We start from the raw sequence: 18,789 nt of genomic DNA, 5'->3' as shown, positions 1-18,789 counted from the left end.
CTGTTAATCTTGTTATTCAAACACATGCAGTATTTCAAGTATATGTGGTATCATCAATTTTGAAGACATTGCAATCTCTGAGAAATAAACATGGCAAAACGAGGGGCGCGGGGTGGGTAACCGGTCAGGTTTGGATCAGACTGAAACGGGTCGTTCTAGAAAACTAACAGTCTCAATACACATAAGTATAATTTAGTTGAAGAGCTTTTTATTTATTTATTTATTTATTTTTCAATTTTGTGTTTTGAGATCAATTTTGAAGTCAACAGTAGCCTATTTGACATCCAAAGCAAGGCGTAGTTCAGGTATTTTGAAACTACGTTGTTGAAGTTGGTTATACAGAGATCTTTAGATAGAAATGGCTACCAATTAGACAGTTTGAAGATCCCTAGGGTTACAATTGACTTTATTTTTATAGTCCGGCAATAAACTCTCAAGTGCATTCGACTTTTTAACATTTTGTTCGTTTTTTTAAGACTGCATAGTTATATAAGAAGATAAAAAACATGACACTACCACTAGCAAGAACTGTTGGCTTTATCCAGCTTTTGACTTCTGAGTGTCACTTCTGCTGAATTAAGTTCAAAATTAGCAGAACAAAGACCATGATAACCCATAAAATTGACTGACTTCCCATCAGAATTAACCAACATTCACATTCTAATTATATGCAAAATCCTCATCTTCAAATTTAAAGGTTCCCCTTCCATTATAAACTGTAAGATCTGGCTTATCATTAAGAAGTAGAGTTTCCATGTAGTGATAGACACAAAAGGACCACTCTTTTCCATTCATCCCAAGAAGATTATCAATATGTTTTGTGTTGGGCTCATAAACAACAACCTGTCCACGATCACTATCATCTCCGCTAATTTCCATTATAGGTTCAACACTGTTCCTAAACCCAAGTACCCATATTGATGAATCTGGTTTATTAACATTAAATGAGAATAGCTTTGTAAATGAATGTAGAACACCATCCTCCATCATCCACACACTAAAAACAGATGCACCATTTTCAAGCACAACAAGAGACTCCCCTAGCTTAAAAATAGACTGATAACCTACGTACTGATGTGTTAAACTCTCTGGAAGGGTTACTTCTCTAAATTCTTCACTTGTCATATCAAATGAGATAATCAGATTAGAAAACTTATATTCACCATCTATCGTAATCCTATCACCAGCCAGCCAATAAATAAACCCTTCTACGACTTCATGGAAACGACCGAGGTGAATTGATTCACGAGGGAGATTGCTACCTGGACTTCTCCAAGCCCCGGTGCTTAATGTAAAAACCTCAACTTGCCAAGGAATGCAGGTCCGGCTCCACCTACTAACCTGTGAAATCTTGACAATCTTAGGGTCACTAGTCTTACGACAAACCCAAAAACCTAAAACGGTTTCATCTCTCGCATCCTTTGACACATTAGGGAAAACGATGCCAACCGTTTTTCGAGTTGAAATATTCCAAAGAACAACCATCCTAGCTCTAGAGATGGAACCATGTCCCTTTTCACATTCACCAAAGAAACACACCAAGCCGTGAGAGCTGCCGATTATAATAGAACGCTCAAGCACTTGAACCAAAAGGGGTTTCTTCAGATAAGCAGCTTTCTGTTGGGAAAATGTATCGTCAAAAACAACGGAAACATATTTGTCCTTAATTACATATTTTTTTCTACTCGACGAAAACAAAGATCCTCGAGAACGATTATTGGGACCGGAATCTGAGAAGTCGATCAGAGATCTTACAAATAGACGTTCCAGTCGTGGGTGGTGGCCGACATAGTGAGCATTAAATTCAGAGCTATTGATCAGCGACTTCCATGATTTTGAGACGGATCTCAACTGAAGCAACGATTTGACAGGAAGCCTTTTGAAGATTTCCAATTGGATGTCGAACGGTATGTTGTCAGACATGTTGCTTTTGATATTTAGGGTTTACGAGAGAGATGGATGAAAGGGATCAGGTGATATATGGCATAACTGGTTATCACGTGAAATTAAATAACAAGTCTGGGCCGGTTAGGCCTTCTCTATTCGGACACCCAATTTGCTGTTTAGACACCCTACCCTACCTATACTACTCGTATAGCCTATACGAGTAGTATAGAAGTCAGCTTCATGTCAGAGACCGTTGAACATATAATACGAGAAGCCTATACAAGTACCCCCCTATACGAGTAGTATAGTCTATACGAGATTATTTGAATTTTCATACCAACTTTCTGCCATAACACATTTTTTGAGACTGCCTGTATACAAGATAAATTTGTAGATGAGTGATATTAATTTGTACGAGATAAATACATATTGTTTCAAACTATACATGACCCACTTTCAACTATAAATACATATTTCATATTTAACATCTTTACATCAACCCTACCATTGATATATACTCCATCTTTCAAACCCTTAATTTTCTCTCAAATGGCTCACCGAAGAGCCAAAAGAAGAAAATGGAGGATTTTTTTTCCTCACAACCAGTTTCCAAATCGGCAAGATGGACTGATGATGTTTGGAGACGTTTAACGAGGCCTCGTGCAATAACTTCGGCATCTTCTTCATATGTTCCCGAAAACCCCCATGAAAAAAAAATAATTACCCTAACTATACTACTCCAAAACGACTCGTATAGGCTATACTAGTCGTATAGAGGGTGTATGAGGATTATACGAGTAGTATAGGCTATACTACTCGTATGGATACCATCATTGTCTCGTATAAGCTATACGACTCATATAATAATTTGGTCAAGCAACTTTTTAAAAAAGCTAGTAGTTGTCAGTGTACGGATATCTATACGAGTATACGACTCGTATAAGCTATACGATTCGTATATCGGGTGTATGAATATTGAAGCATGGTGTCTTATTAGCAGGACCCGCCGGTTAACTTGTTTCTATTTATTATTATTATTATTAGATAAAAGATCAAATAAGAAGTTTGATTATCCTAAGAAGGCTAGGAAGGAGGGTATTTTTGTCTAATACCTTATTATTGAAAACCCACTTAATTTAATTTCAAAAACCCACTTAATTAAAACCCACTTAAATTTTCACTTATCTCCTACAACCACCACCGCCCACCTACCGTCACCACCTTGCCGGAAAAGTCTTCCGAAATTTCGTCGGAAAATAAAACACTATGAAAAACACAATGAAAAAGACACAATGTAAAAAACACAATGAAATAAACACTATGAAAATAAAAACACAATGACAAAAACACAATGAAAAACACAATTAAATTACACAATGTAAAAAACACAATGCAAAAAACACTATGAAAAAATAGAACACACTTGTGTAACACAATTTTGTAAAACACAATTTTGGTAAAACACACTTTGTAAAAAACCCACGATTTTTTTTATTTTTATATAGTAATATGGTACTCATATAAAAGATAAAAAAACACTCGTTATTATGTGAATTTGTTTTGAAAAAAAATGTCGTATAAAAAAGTTTTGGGCGTTTTAAAATGATGGGGGTATTTGACATGTGTCTTGCATGTGGAGAGAGAAAGTCAACAAATGTGTTATCCCTATTATGCCATTACCCTTGTTTTACACTTTATGATCTTTCTAATCTAATCTCAACCATTCAATTTTAAAATGAATTGACAAGATTATTTCCTATCCTTCTTAGGAAAACTAATCTTCTTATTATAACTCAACCCTTATTATTATTATTATTATTATTATTACCTATGGTTTAAGGAAAATACTTGTTTCTAAAATATTATTATATGGTTTAAAAAAAATACTTGGTTACTATTTTACGAAGTTACCCCTTTATAAAATAACTTTCGGTGGCTTTTATATATAAAAGATAAGAAAATTTTAACAAAAACAAATTTCAAAATAGAATTTCAAAATATCAAATATACGATTCTTATACTTTAAATATCATACTTAATTATTACAGTTTATTTTATTAAAGACAATTAATAACGTGAATATTTTATCTCTGTTTATTTTTTTAAAAGGGTCATGCAAGGGACACCAGGAAAAATTAGAGTACACCTATAATATTAAAAGTGTTTTTTTATTAGAGAAAATTTTCATTTGCCTCCCTGGAAAATATGGTCGCGAGACCCTTCGACCACTAAAAAAGATTTTGCGAAGGTTGTGCCCTTATATTTCTCGGGCGGGCTTTTTTCTCAATCTGTTAGTCAAACTACCATTGACTCGTTAAATTTAGTTGAATTTACTAAATTAACCTTGTACATTATTATAACCTCACCTACTCGTATGCTTCATCGCATTCCATTGCTTAATCATCGTTCGTGTTCTTCAACATCGATCGCGTTCTTCATCGATTAACATCGTTCTCACAACAATCATCGATTAACACCGGATTTCGCAATCCAAGTCAAGTCAATACTCCTCGGGGTCACCTTCCAAGCATTCCTGTGTAGACGACTCTTGTGTGAGATGCCATTGTGGTGCAGGGACATGTTATCGGATATCCATGACCGATGCAAAACCGGGTCGTCGATTCTTGTGCTGTGTAAGTGTTTAATTAGTCACGAATTAGGGTTCTTGTTTGTTAATCGATGTTGATTATGTTAAGTTGGATTAGGTTAAACGTGATATTGATGTGTTATTTGGTTAGGTTGTTTGTTGATATATTGCCCACTATAGAAGGGGATTTGTGGATGGCTAAAATGGGCTGATGATCCCACATACCTTAGTTGTGAAAAGGTAATCAAGCAATGGTGAAAATGATGAACAAGAAAGATGAGTATGCAAGAATGAAAAATAAAGAAGTAACAAGGTTGAAAATGTTGCTAGGAATTAGTTGGTTGTTGTTCTTTGTTTATGTTTGTGTTTATTGATTTGTTGTTAACATTGTATTTGTAGTATGGGATAATGCAATCTTTGTTGTTGTTATTCTAGTTAATGTTAAATGTTTAGAGTTTCTTGTTTCATCTATTTACTTTAAATTTCTGTTCCACATTATCAGTCATGTTGCAGCCATGATGAATCTGAAAAGGGTGAAATTAAGAATGTTGAATTTGGGAAGGATGTAGTGCAATTTGACAATGAAGCAAGTCAATTGGAAGACACTGAGTGTCAATTGGGACAAGATGAGTTGATGGCTTATTTGTTGCATGAAGATGAATTATTAAGACCGAGTGAAGAACATGAAATGGATCCTGGTGATGATTATGACCCTGAGGTTATGAAAGCAGCTTACGACTACACCAGTGACTGGAGAAAGATTATTATCATGATCCATATGAAGACGATCCAGTGTGGGACTCTGACTGGTCAAATGATGATTGTCATTGAAACTAGCATTGTACTTGGTTTCTAGTATTCTTTGCATTTGAAATGTATTGTAATGTGTTACTTAAATTTGACATGATTAAATTTATTGTAATGTGTGCATGATTTGACTACATCCTATAAGTTTTAAAAGCATTAAACACAAACTGTCAAAATAACATACAAACCATCATATCCCAATTAACATACAAATCTAGCATACATGCTATAAATCTTAAATTGTCTCAAACACAAACCATCATATCCCAAATCTAACATACATGCTAGAAGTCTTAAATTGTATCAAACACAAACCATGATAACACACACATGGTACCAGCTTTAAATTGTCTCAAAGACACACAATCAATCTTACTCAAACACACTTTGTTGACATCATTAGGGTTGACTTGGTGCCCTGCAAGTTCTGATATTGTGTCCGAAACCTCCACATCTTCTACAACTCTTTTCATGCCCCACCCTAGTGAGTCTACCTCCTGCAGAAAACACTTCCTGAACCTCTTCAATTTTCATATTCCTCTTCTTGCTAGCTGCCAATTTCTTCTTCTCACATAGTTCCTTCTTCCTGCTCTTCTTCGGTCTGCAAATTTGAGTATGATGTTTAGGTGGAGTTAATGTTGTTGGGCATTTTGAGGGTGTTCACATATCAGGGCCGGGGTTGGGCCTAATTTGGTGGTTATACACATTCTTCCAAGTTTCGAACAAGTAAGCTTCATCAACCCACTTCTCCAATGAACCCACATGCATGTTATTTGCAATCATGTCAAATAGAGCTGCAACCCATGTTTTCATGGCATACCTGATGTGCTAAAAGTAGTCAAATAATAAATAACTAAAATTATACTAATCTAGACACTAAGTAATACTCTAGACCCTTAAACTACTAACCGGCAAGTGAACCGATCGACTCTAGTATAGCTAAGTAAGTCCGGATATCGAACCCACGAGACTCTGTAAATTACGAAACTAGCAAATTGGACTCAATTACAAGACACGACTATTTATTAATAATATTTGAGGGGGAATTTAATACTAATAATTAAGATTTAATAATAATTAACTAATGATTACTTTAATTAAACTAATAATAATCTAATTAATACAAACCCTAGTTAATAAAATAATAATAAAACATAATCGTTACTTTAAACTAATTAATTAATTAATTAAAATTAAACTCAATTACTTTAAACTAATAAACAATTAAGAAAACTTAGATTAATTCAGATGACAAAGATAACTACCCAGGCCAGAATCCCCAAAGTTACGGTTATTAATTAAATGGAAAACTTAAGTTATGGAACTGAGATCGTAAAATAGACCCTTGACAGAAAACCTGAACAGGACCCTTGAACTTCAAGAAGACGCCTATGGATTTCTAACAAGTTTTAAGACTCACCAGTTTTATGGATTAAACTTCCTTACGGTTATTTAATAATTTTTATCTAAGTATCTTTATGACGAAAACCTACCTTACAGCGCGGAATTCAAAGATTGCAAAGCAGACTCAATTAACTTAATAGACTAAGCTGACAATCAAACCTAGACGGACTCCTTACGAAGAACTATATCTAGCAATCCTGACCAACAGAGATCTATCAATAGCCTATCACCTTACAGCTTTCTAGACTGGCAGTTCACTTTTATCTATTTAATTACTTTTATTGTTTCTATGATCTTAATCGATATCAATCATAAACTAGTCAAGAACACATAGTAAATGACCTAACAAAACCCTATCCTATGAAACAATCAACAAAGGCAATGTGAAACAATAAGTCCAAGTAAATAAAACCAAGCAATCATACGCATCAATCAATTCAAACTTAACAGCTTACTTAGAACATAAAATCCATAACGAAAAGAAATCCCAAATAAAATCAAACCAAACAAAGGTTCATCACAAGCCTAGGCAGTCTAATAAGTTTAGCCAAGTATATTAAAATCAAAGAAACTAAAATAATTAAGTTCAACAACCAAGCTCATAATTAAAATAATAAATTCAAACCGAATATTAATGATGCTTGGTTGAGTAGGTGTTGAACCCGAACGATCTCGCTTGAACCAAAAGGTTTTATCTCTTTATAATATTCTTCTTTCTTTTTGGCTGTTCAAATTTGTCGAAGATGAGCAGTGGGTTTTTTTTGTTAATCAGCCGTGAACCTCCTCCCACTAGCAGCTGAATAGAAAATATATCTCTCTAATTTTTGTTGTGCGTTTCTTTTTATTCCCTGCTGTCCACCGACTTCATTATGTGTGGCCCATATTTAGCCCATTCTACTTCATGACCCAATTTACTCTTTTTATTTCATTCCGTGAACTACCATGAAGAATAATAATAAATAAATAAGTTTAATTATCATGAAGCTAAATAAATAAAAATAAATTGGTTGTGGCTCAATGGTAGAACACTTATTTTACTAGTGAGAGGTAGGGGGTTTAAACCTCACTACCCCCAATTTATATGGGAGATATGAGGGATGACCCTGGCTTGCGATGATTCGAGTCCTGATCTCACCCGGTTTTACCGGCTCCTCACTGTCCTGCCGTTTGGCGGGCGTGGGGGTCGGGTTTTATCCGGTGAATCCCTCAATAGGTGGACCGCTAGGGGCTCCGTCCGTCCGGACTAGTGGCCGGCTCGGGCTACCTTTAGCCAATAGGGGCCGCGTACAGAGTACCCGGCGTTACTTAGTTGGCCGTTCAAAAAAAATGAAGCTAAATAAACTAATTAATGACATTTATAACACATTCATTCCTTGAATTCCTACGACACTACCAGATAATAGAATTAATTGATTAATGACCATTAATACACATTTAATGTTTAATGATTATGAACTCTAAAAACAAACGTAAACAAACTGGTCACTATATTGTTGAGTCAATTTAGTCATTCATCTCAAATATAATAAAAATACTACGTTTTAGCTCGGAATCTTTTAAACCCATAAAATTCAAATATGGTCACTTAGGAGTAGTATTAAATAAAAACTAGCTCAAAAGCTACTCAAAAGTGTATGAAATATTTATATGACAATATGTATTTTTTAGACCATATCAAATATCCCCACACTTACTCTTTTTCCGTCCCTGAAAAACATTTATGCAATGGAATCATAATCGGAAAATATAGTCTTAAAAAAATATAAATTATTTTAAAGTTCAGAAAAACGCAAAAATTGCGATCACCAATATTGTTGTCCACTTAAACTCATGCCTTAGTCTTTACCGGGACAAATAAGATCCGACAATAATAGTACTCAGTGGTTTACACAATTAAGACCCGCTTATTTTCGGCTTTTACCGGACCAGACCACCCCAACTTGACTTAAACCTCAAAATTACAAATTTAAAACTTTTGTTGCTCTATTTTTTTATGAATTGTTAAGATGATCAAGGGTATTGTTTATCCACCTAAGCTTAAGCATCATAGTCTACCAAGCAGCCATTAGATATTATTAAGGTTCAATTAATTTATAGCTAGTATTCCCCACAACATGACATACCCCCGTTATCAAGCAATACACCGAACCATTACCATAGGTGAGTATGCAAAATTTCATCTGTAGGGCTTACATGTGGCGTGTCCCTTGTGGTCCGTTTCTTAATGGTAATGAGACGCGAGTAAGGGGACCCCACATGGTTAACAGCGTGGATGATCAAGTCTGTAATGTATTAGTACTTTTCTACTTTTTGTGATCATGTTTAAAGACTTATATGACAGAAATCTGCGGGTTTACTCTTTTTTAGCTTTATTTAATTATTCACAACCCCATTTGGAATTGTGAATACCTAGATGAATAGTCGGCATACAGACCCATAGTCTTCGGACCCGGGGCATCCCATCAATACAAGATTTAAGGTTATAAAACCATACGCCAATGATGTGTAAACACTAAGCAATTTAAGATTTATATCACAGGCTACACGACATACTCTAACGTTAAACATACCCAAGCATCATATGATAACGTATTCAAAATTAAATTTTCATAATATTTATAACATTTTTACTTTTCATACCAAGAATTGAGGCTTGAGTATGGCCTGACCTGTCATTACTTATCTTCTACGGACAAAACGTTTTACCCACAAGAGATTTCCGACCCATTTTATCAAATATGCCCTTTCATTTTCAAGGCTGAGCCTACCGAGACATCCCAAGTTAAGTGCGTTTTCTTTTATTTATCTCATATTATTAGTAGTTTGAAAAACCAATTTCCAATAAATATCATCATCTCCCACTTTAACGCAAAAAACTATATTCAATGAACATTTTTTTAAAAACATTTTTCAATTTTTGTTTCTTTTTAAAATTTTATTAATTTTTTTTCTAAAGTTAAAATTAAACTACGACTCAAATATCATATCCCCACACTTAAATTTTGCATTGTCCTCAATGCAAGGATAAGGACGACTTAAAACAAAAAATAAAATCGGACTACAAAAAACTAAAAACTTAAAAATTAAAAACAAAAATAAAATAAAAAAATAATAATCTAGAAAATGGAAAAGACTTAGCTGGTACTATGCGCATGCATTTTGATGCTAAAGTCTTCTTCCAAGAATACCCTCCAACGATGAACGTGCTCAGCAACCAGTAACTCCTTTTCTCACACACGAACGTAAGCGGCAAAAATTCAACAATATCTAATAATATATCTTATCAAGCTGATAGATATTATGCAATTAAAGTACTTCACAAACCCACAAATATCTAAAACATGGATAATCAGGAGCAAATAAATAAATAAATATAAAGTATACGGCTCCAATGCTACTCCATTCCCACACTTGTGTGTTTAATTATGCTCAACCTCAGGGATCGTCTCTAGCTCAATCTTTCTTCAAATATGAAAAAAATTTAAAAAAAACTACAAAAAACTAAGTTAGCGACTCAAAAATAAAAATAAAAATAAAAATAAAAACGGTACAAGAATACAAACTCTACACTTGAGTTTTCACTCAAGAGTCTATGCGTTGATTTGAGATGATGGTTCGAGTGGAGTTTCCTCCATCTCGATCGCCTCTTCTGGCGCTCCTATATATAGCTTCAAATGATGACCATTCACCTTCCATGAACTTCCATTGTCCAGATTCTCTAGCTCCACCACACCATACGGAAAAACCTCCTTGACCACATATGGACCCGTCCATTTCGATCTCAATTTTCCTGCAAATAACTTCAAACGAGAGTTAAATAATAATACTTTATCACCTTTCTTGAAGTTTTTACCTCCCTTTAAACGTCGATCGTGCAATACTTTTGTCTTTTCCTTGATATCCAACGATCGAGAATACGCCGCATCACGAAGTTCTTCCAATTCATGAATTTGAAAATATCTCTTCCTCGCGGCCTCAGTAAGATCAACATTAACCGTGTTCAACGCCCAAAACGCCCGGTGCTCCAACTCGACTGGAAGATGACATGCTTTACCGTAAACTTGCATAAACAGTGTAGTACCCAACAGTGTTTTGTACGAAGTTCTGAATGCCCATAGCGCGTCATCCAATTTATCCGACCAATCTTTTCGACTTATTCCCACCGTCTTCCCTAAAATTCTCTTCACCCCTCTATTAGCATTTTCGACTTGACCATTCGTTTGAGGATGGTAAGCGGTAGTGGTGCGATGAGTAACTCCATAACGAGCTAATACTTTCTCCATACGAAATTAAAAAAATGAGTACCTCGATCACTAATAATCTCCCGTGGAGTTCCGAAACAAGTAAACAACTTCTTTAAAAACTTCACAACAACTCTCGCATCATTTGTGGCCAATGCTTGGGCTTCAAACCACTTGGAAACATAATCTATCGCCCCTAAAATATACTTGTGATCACCGGAAACGGGTAATGGTCCCATAAAATCGATGCCCCAAACATCAAAAATTTCAAGAGTTTATATGGGGTTTTGAGGCATCTCATTCTTTGATGTCCGGTGCATTGACAAGCGTCACAAGTCTTAACAAATTCCACAGCATCTTTTACAACTGAAGGCCAATAAAAACCACTATCGAATACCTTTTGAGCCGTGGCATGCGCTCCATGATGACCTCCCGTTAACCCTTCATGAACATGCTTTAGAATATTCAACCCTTCTTCTTTCGACACACATCTTCTAAGAATTCAGTCACCACCAATCTTGAAAAGAAAAGGATCATCCCAAACATACCGAGTAACATCCCGGAAAAACTTCTTCTTTTGTTTAGTAGTCATCCCTTTCAACACAAGGCCCGTAGATAAAAGTTTAGCAAAATCGGTGAAACATGGCAAACCTTGCTTCTCGGCCGTAACAAAATCAATCGACTCATGCGGGAATCGATCACCAATCTCCTCCTCGCGAATCTCTTCTCTCTTCGGATCCTCTAAACGGGAAAGATGATCCGCTGCAACATTTTCCGCCCCTTCTTGTCTTTAATCTCTATATCAAACTCGGAAAGTAAAAGAATCCACCGTATGAGACAGGGCTTCGCGTCTTTCTTGTAAAATAGAAAACGCAAAGGTGCATGATCGGTAAAAACGGTGGTCTTTGAAAGTACGAGATAAGACCGGAACTTGTCAAATGCAAATACAACGGCTAAAAGTTCCTTTTCGGTGGTGGTGTAGTTCTCTTGGGCATCATTCAACGTCTTGCTTGCATAATAAATAGGGTGAAAATGTTTCTCACGCCTTTTCACCAAAACCGCTCCAACCGCATAATCGCTCGCATCACACATGAGCTCAAAAGGTAAATTCCAATCCGGTGACACGAGAATAGGAGTACTTACAAGTTGATATTTCAGGAACTTGAACGCCTTCAAACAATCTTCATCGAACACGAAAGGGACATCTTTTTCTAACAATCGGGTCATCGGGCGGGTAATATTTAAAAAGTCTTTAATAAACCGCCGGTAGAAACCCGTGTGACCGAGAAAACTTCTTATAGCTTTGACATTTGTTGGTGGAGAAAGCCTACTAATCGTGTCAATCTTTGCCCGATCCACCTCTTGAAATTTTATGACCCAAAACTATCCCTTCCGTCCCCATAAAGTAACACTTTTCCCAATTCAACATCAACTTAGTTTCGATGCACCTCTTCAACATTCTCTCAAGATTACCCAAACACTGATCGAAAGAATTACCGTACACCGAAAAATCATCCATAAAAACCTCCATGGATGTCTCTATCATATCCTAAAAAATTGCCACCATACAACGCTGAAAGGTAGCTGGAGCATTACACAACCCAAACGGCATGCGAAGATACACATATGTACATACGGACATGTAAAAATCGTGTTCTCTTGGTCTTCCGGTGCGATTAGAATCTGAAAATAACCTGAAAAACATCAAGAAAACAATAAAATTGCTGACCTGCGAGACGCTCCAACATTTGATCAATAAACGACAACAGGAAGTGGTCTTTGCGAGTAGCATCATTCAACCTCCGGTAATCAATACAAACCCTCTAACCGGTAACCGTACGCGAAGGGATGAGTTCATTCTTTTCGTTCATAACAACCATCATCCCCCCTTTCTTTGGAAGAACTTGAGTTGGACTTACCCATGGAGAATCCGAAATTGGATAAATCACCCCGTCATCCAACAACTTAAGCACCTCTTTCTTGACAACTTCTTGCATATTTGTATTCAAACGCCTGGGGTTGAACCACCGGTTTATATTCATCTTCCATCAAAATCCGGTGGGTATAATAAGCGGGGCTAATACCTTGAATATCTGAAAGTCTCCATGCAATCGCCCCTTTATTCATCTTCAACACTTCTAGTAACTTCTACTTCTCTTCCTTACTCAACTTAGACGAAACAATAACGGGAAAATCCGAGCCCTCTTCAAGATACACATACTCTAAATGTGATGGAAGAACTTTTAACTCCAACGGAGCGGGTTTTTCCGCCTCTTGTTCACAAATAATCTCACTAACCTCCATGATCTCCGCCGAACAAGAAACGTCATCTACCTTTTCTTCCTCACTATCCTCCATAATTTCCGTCAACTCGTCATCCAACTCCATCCCAACCAAATCAGTTCCACAAATATAATCAAGGCACTTATCAAAATCCGGAATAAAAGAATTAAGAAAATATACCTAATGGCATGGACCGCTAACATCATCACTATCACCCGGGTGCTTCATGGACTTTGCATATCATAAGTAACATTCTCATCACCAACCCGAAATATGATTCGCCCCTCATACACATCAATAAGAGCCTTAGCGGTTCTAAAAACGGCTGACCGAGAATAATGGGGACCTTCTCGTCGACCTCCATGTCAAGTACCACAAAATCAACCGGAAATACAAACTTGTCAACTTTCACTAACAAATTCTCAATAATACCTCTCGGATACTTGACCGAACGATCCGCCAATGACAACGACATACGAGTCGGTGTAAGCTCACCCAACTCCAACTTCTCAAACAATGAATATGGCATAAGATTAATACTCGCACCCAAATCCGCCAATGCTTGACTCATCATATGACTTCTGAAAGTACACGGGATTGTAAACACACCCGGATCCGATAACTTTTTCGGGACCCGGTTCAACACTACCGCCGAACAATCCTTGCTAAGTGGAATAGATGAAACCTCTCCCAACCGATATTTTCTCTTGAGCAAGTCTTTCAAAAATTTCGCATACTTTGGCATGTGTTGGAGGGCTTCAACAAATGGAAGATTAATCTTTAACTGTCGGAACATATCTAGAAAGTGGCCGTATTCCCTCGTGTACTTTTGATTCTTGAGACGAGCGGGATAAGGAACATGGGCAATATTAATTTCGGGTGGTGGCCGGAATTCAACAGGCTTTTTCTCAACTTGCGGCTCAATAATTGGTGTTTTAACTTGTGACTACCTGGAGCCTCCATCTCGATCTCTTTATCAACCACTTCCTCTTCTTCAACTCCAACCCTTTCTTTAACAACATCGGGACCCAAAACTCTTTCGCTAAGAGTAGTAATTGCTTTCAATTGAGCGGCTGGATTCGGCTAAGTAGAACCCGAAAAATTGTCCTTGAGGCCTCTCATCGAGACGCGAGCAATATCACCAACGGGCCTTTGAAGGTCAAGCAAAGAGGATTGTCTATTTTTGAGGAGCAAATCGTGTTCGGCAAATGATGTGTTGTAAAACACACTTACTTTCCTTATCGTTTTATCATGATTTAATTGATTTTTAGTTTAATTATTAAGAGGTTTAGCTTGTTTTTGCTTAATTTTACAAAGATGGATGTTTACTTGTAGGTTATGAGTTTTAATGAATAAAAGTGGCAAGTTTGAAGACTCTAGGGGCTTATTTGAGCAACTTTGAAGACTACAACTCAAGGCCCGACCCAAGCCCACAAGTTAGAAGCCTTACATTCATAATATATAAATTAAACAAAAGAAAAAAGAACCCTAACAGCCCAAAAATCCCGAATTCAGCAGCCCCAAAATCTGCCCAGACTTGCGATCGGCCAGCAAGGAAGAAAGAAAGAAAAAAAAGTGTGGCGGCTGAGTTGGTGGCTATAGTGACGGCTGGAGAAGAAGAATAACACCAAAGAGGGCTTGGTACAGCAGCTAAGGGCTATAATCATCATAATCTCAGCCAAATAATCATAAGTATTCATCCAAAAACTTTGTGTTTTTGTTTAAGAGCCCTAACTAGTTAAACTTGATCTTTTTGTTGGATTGTTTTGCAAGTAATTTGAAGTTTGACTTGTGTTTGATTGTTCTTGATTATTGAATGAGTTTACTTATGTTTATGTTGATGTTTATGATGTTTAATTTGAATATTAGCTTCTGTCCAAAATTAATGTTTAGCTAAACTTGTTAGTTCTACCTAGGTTAGATGATTATTGTTAGGTTTTAGTAAGTAGGTTGGATTGTTGATGATCATGACTTGATTTGTTAATGTAAAGTTTGGTTTAACATTGGATTAGGTTGTGTTTAGTGGCTGTGTTTTGATTAATAATACTCAATTACCTCTTGCTTTGATTGATTGAATCGGTTATAGTTGATTTTAGCTTGTTTGAACTCTTTACTTTATGTTTAGAGATTGTTTGCGGGGTGTACAACCGTAGGGTAAGTTTGGGTATATTAATTAGTTAAAATAAGCGGGTAGACACCTTCCTTGAGACCGAGAGGTGATAGGAAGTAAACTCGTCTCATAGCTTTTACTTGTTAGGATTAGGATCGCGCGAGAGCGGGTTCGGTTCTTGTCGGATTTGGGTTTGTGAGCGATTAGTTGACCTAGTTTAAGTTAAACTGAATTGTTCCTCTATCCTTGGTTGCGTAGTATTCGTCTCCATTAGGGTAGTGTGTCGGTGAGACCGAGAGGAGAGTCGGCATTAGAGCACGTTAACAATTCGTCACCCGGTTTGTTCTTAAAATCAACTAAGTGTAGGTTAGGGCTTGTTAGTGGGACCGAGAGGTAATCTAGCTTCCTGGGTGAACCTTAGTTGTGTCATTCCTTAGGAGCCGGTGTCGTGAGATTCTACAATCCAGTAGCTTACTATACCTTCAATAGGATTCTTATCTAGGTAGACGTTTTTCCCATTGATAAATCTTATTTTCAAAGTTTCGTTTAGTCTTCTCAAATTAAGTCTTTTAAGTTAATTAAATTAAGTTAGGTTAAGTATTTAATAATATAAAAATCAATTTAAAATATATTATTCTTAGGTGAGTCTTATTTAGGGTTAAGTATTAGATACGTGTTCACGTGTCCTTGTGTTCGACACTCGGACTTCCTTAGTGTTATACTATTAGTGATCTGTACACTTGCCGGTTTTGTGTGGCTTCTTTAGGAATTTCGTTTAATAAATTTAAAGCTTAGTTGTGAGAGCATCGTTAGACCCACATCAAGTTTTTGACGCCGTTACCGGGGACACGGTTAGAGGCGTATTAAGAACGACTCGAGTTAGGACTTACCTTGTTGACTACTTGTTTTTCTTATTTGTTTTATTTGTTAGTTTAAAATAATTTAGCTAATTTTAGTTTATTTAGTTTAGTTTAATAGTTGTATGCGACGTACTCGATCTATAGGACCACCAGAAACCGAAAGATTTTCCGAACCAGAGAGAGAGCTTCGTGAGAGACGTCGTATAAATCCGTCTTCCAGTTCATCTACTTCCGTCGGTAATATATTCTCTTCTCCTACTTTTTCTGAACCCGTCATTAGGGATAGGATTATGGGCGACGCGAATCCACCATCGAGGAGGACAGTTGCAGACCGGGCCAGTCCGGTCGATGCTAGCGCGAGATACAGCATTGCTCCACCAACTATAGGAGTTCAAACGACTTGGCAGATTCCATCTAATGTTCTGAACACGATTGCTCATTCTGCTCAATTTCACGGGTTACTCCATAAGAACCCCCATGCTCATATCACTCGCATTACACGAATTTGCGACACGTTTCATCTTGCCGGCGTATCCGAAGACGCCATCAAACTCCGAATCTTTCCATTCTCACTCGTTGATTATGCGAGTCTGTGGCTTGAGTCCCTCCCACAGGGATCCATTGCTACTTGGGCTGCCATGCAGACCAAATTTCTTGAAATTGCGTAACCAGATCCATTCTTTCCAGATGGAGGACACCGAGAGCTTCTACAAGGCGTGAGAGAGATTTAAAAATCTACTTGCTTTATGTCCGAACCATGGCTTACAAGACTGGGCGGTTGTTGAGAAGTTCTACAACGGAGTGACGTACGCGACTCAGACCATGCTCGACACAGCTGCGGGAAGTAACCTATTGACAACGAAGGATACAGATGAGTGCATTGATCTGTTCAACAGGTTAGCCATGAGTGGATACCAGCGACCACCAGCTAAGAGTACCAAAACCGTCGACTCCTTGTCATGCGGCATGCATTCGGTCGACATGAGCACCGCACTTGCGGCACAGGTTGAAGCGTTAGCAAAGATCGTGAAGGACTTGCAGGTGAAAAGTAAGTTATGGGAGATCTTTAGAGGGGGGGCATGATACCGTTCAGTGCCCCGTAGGTTTCCAGGAGGAAGCAGTCGACTTCGTTAATAATCCAAACCGAAATCAAAACTCTTTCAATTCTTATAATTCGGGGTGGAGAGGTAACCAAAATTCCAACTGGAGGAACGGAAATCAGTCCGGCTTCCAGCAACGTCAGAGCCTATTCCAGGATTCCGGTGAGGGAACGAGTAGTGGGGAGAAGAAGCCCACGTTAGAGGAGATGATGGCACAGCAGACACAGATGCTGTCGCAGTATATGACTCGGGGGGACTCCCGTCACAAAGAGACTCAAGAGAAATTTCGGGAGCACGAGTCATTCATGAGAAATCAAGGAGCGTCGATTCAAAATCTTGAGCGTCAGATGGGAGAGATAGAAAGTCGTCTAAATTAGAGGTAGCCAGGTACACTTCCAAGTAACACTGAACAAAATCCGAAGGCGTTCGCGAAGGCTGTGACGACAAGGAGCGGTGCAGGGGCACGTAGCGAGCCCGTGATTCAGGAAGCGACGAGAGGAGTCGTTAACGAACCTGCGGTAGATGTAGAGGAGCAGATAGACGAGGAGATTTAGTTGGAGTCTGCACTGGCCAGGGTGCATCAGAGGCACAACCCAGGAAGTACAGCACAAGCCGAGAACCAGCCACTACCCAGAACACCACCGAGAGTCTACAAACCTAGACTCCCGTATCTCGGGAGAGTCCGTAGGGATAGAGACGAGGAGCAGAACTCCAAATTTCTTGATCTTCTTAAGCAACTTCATCTTAATGTCCCATTCCTTGAGGCACTCACACAAATGCCCATATATGCAAAGTTCCTTAAGGATATTCTTTCGAACAAAGAGAAGCTAGCCGAAGTCTCCTCCATTCCCCTGAGTGCTGGTTGCTCTGCAGTCTTGCAGAGAAAGTTACCAGAAAAGATGTCCGATCCTGGGAGTTTCACGATTTCCTGCATCTTGAGTGATAATATGGTTGTTCATGCGCTGGCGGATCTTGGTGCCAGTATTAATCTCATGCCGTATTCCGTGTATCGCAAGTTGGGTCTAGGCGAACCGAGGCCTACTCGTATGAGTATCCGGCTTGCTAATCGTTCTGTGAAATACCCCCGAGGGGTGGTCGAGAACATGCTTGTTCGTGTCGACAAGTTCATCTTCCCAGTGGACTTTGTCATCCTGGATATAAACGATGATGATAGTGTCCCACTTATCTTGGGCCGACCATTCCTTGCCACTGCACAGGCGTTGATCGACGTCTGCGAGGGTAAGTTGATCTTAAGAGTTGGGGATGAGAACGTTAGTTTTGACGTTCGACGGTCAATGAAACACCCTAAGTCTGCTGATGACTCCTTATACTTCATTGATACCATCATGAAGCATGTCGGGGAGTTTCTTAGCGAAATCTGTGGAGGATCTGCCTCCGACACCCAGATTCTCGATAGGGAGATTCCAGAGATTGAGATGGTTGCCGTAACTAATAAGTCCTTAGATGACGACACCGAGTCGCATACCCCTGAATCTGGCGTGTCTGCTAA

At 38.0% G+C, this 18,789-nt stretch overlaps 1 protein-coding gene across 1 annotated transcript; it reads right to left on the bottom strand.

Moving 5' to 3' along the window:
• Positions 1–529: 529 nt before the first annotated feature.
• Positions 530–1,923, bottom strand: LOC143589373 (putative F-box protein At1g32420). The gene has a single exon (XM_077070149.1). It carries the CDS (start codon positions 1,921–1,923, stop codon positions 661–663), a length of 1,263 nt encoding a protein of 420 aa, XP_076926264.1. The 3' UTR covers positions 530–660.
• Positions 1,924–18,789: the final 16,866 nt, after the last annotated feature.

This window comes from Bidens hawaiensis, unplaced genomic scaffold, assembly GCF_021521415.1.
Source record: "Bidens hawaiensis isolate Kalapana, Puna unplaced genomic scaffold, B.hawaiensis_p1.1 tig00037431_1, whole genome shotgun sequence".
NCBI classification, from domain to species: domain Eukaryota; kingdom Viridiplantae; phylum Streptophyta; class Magnoliopsida; order Asterales; family Asteraceae; genus Bidens; species Bidens hawaiensis.
This window is presented reverse-complemented; position numbering and strand designations above follow the sequence as displayed.

What these genes read in the sequence shown, in the direction of transcription:
- LOC143589373 (XM_077070149.1), bottom strand. Translation starts at nt 1,923, where the DNA reads ATGTCTGACAACATACCGTTCGACATCCAATTGGAAATCTTCAAAAGG.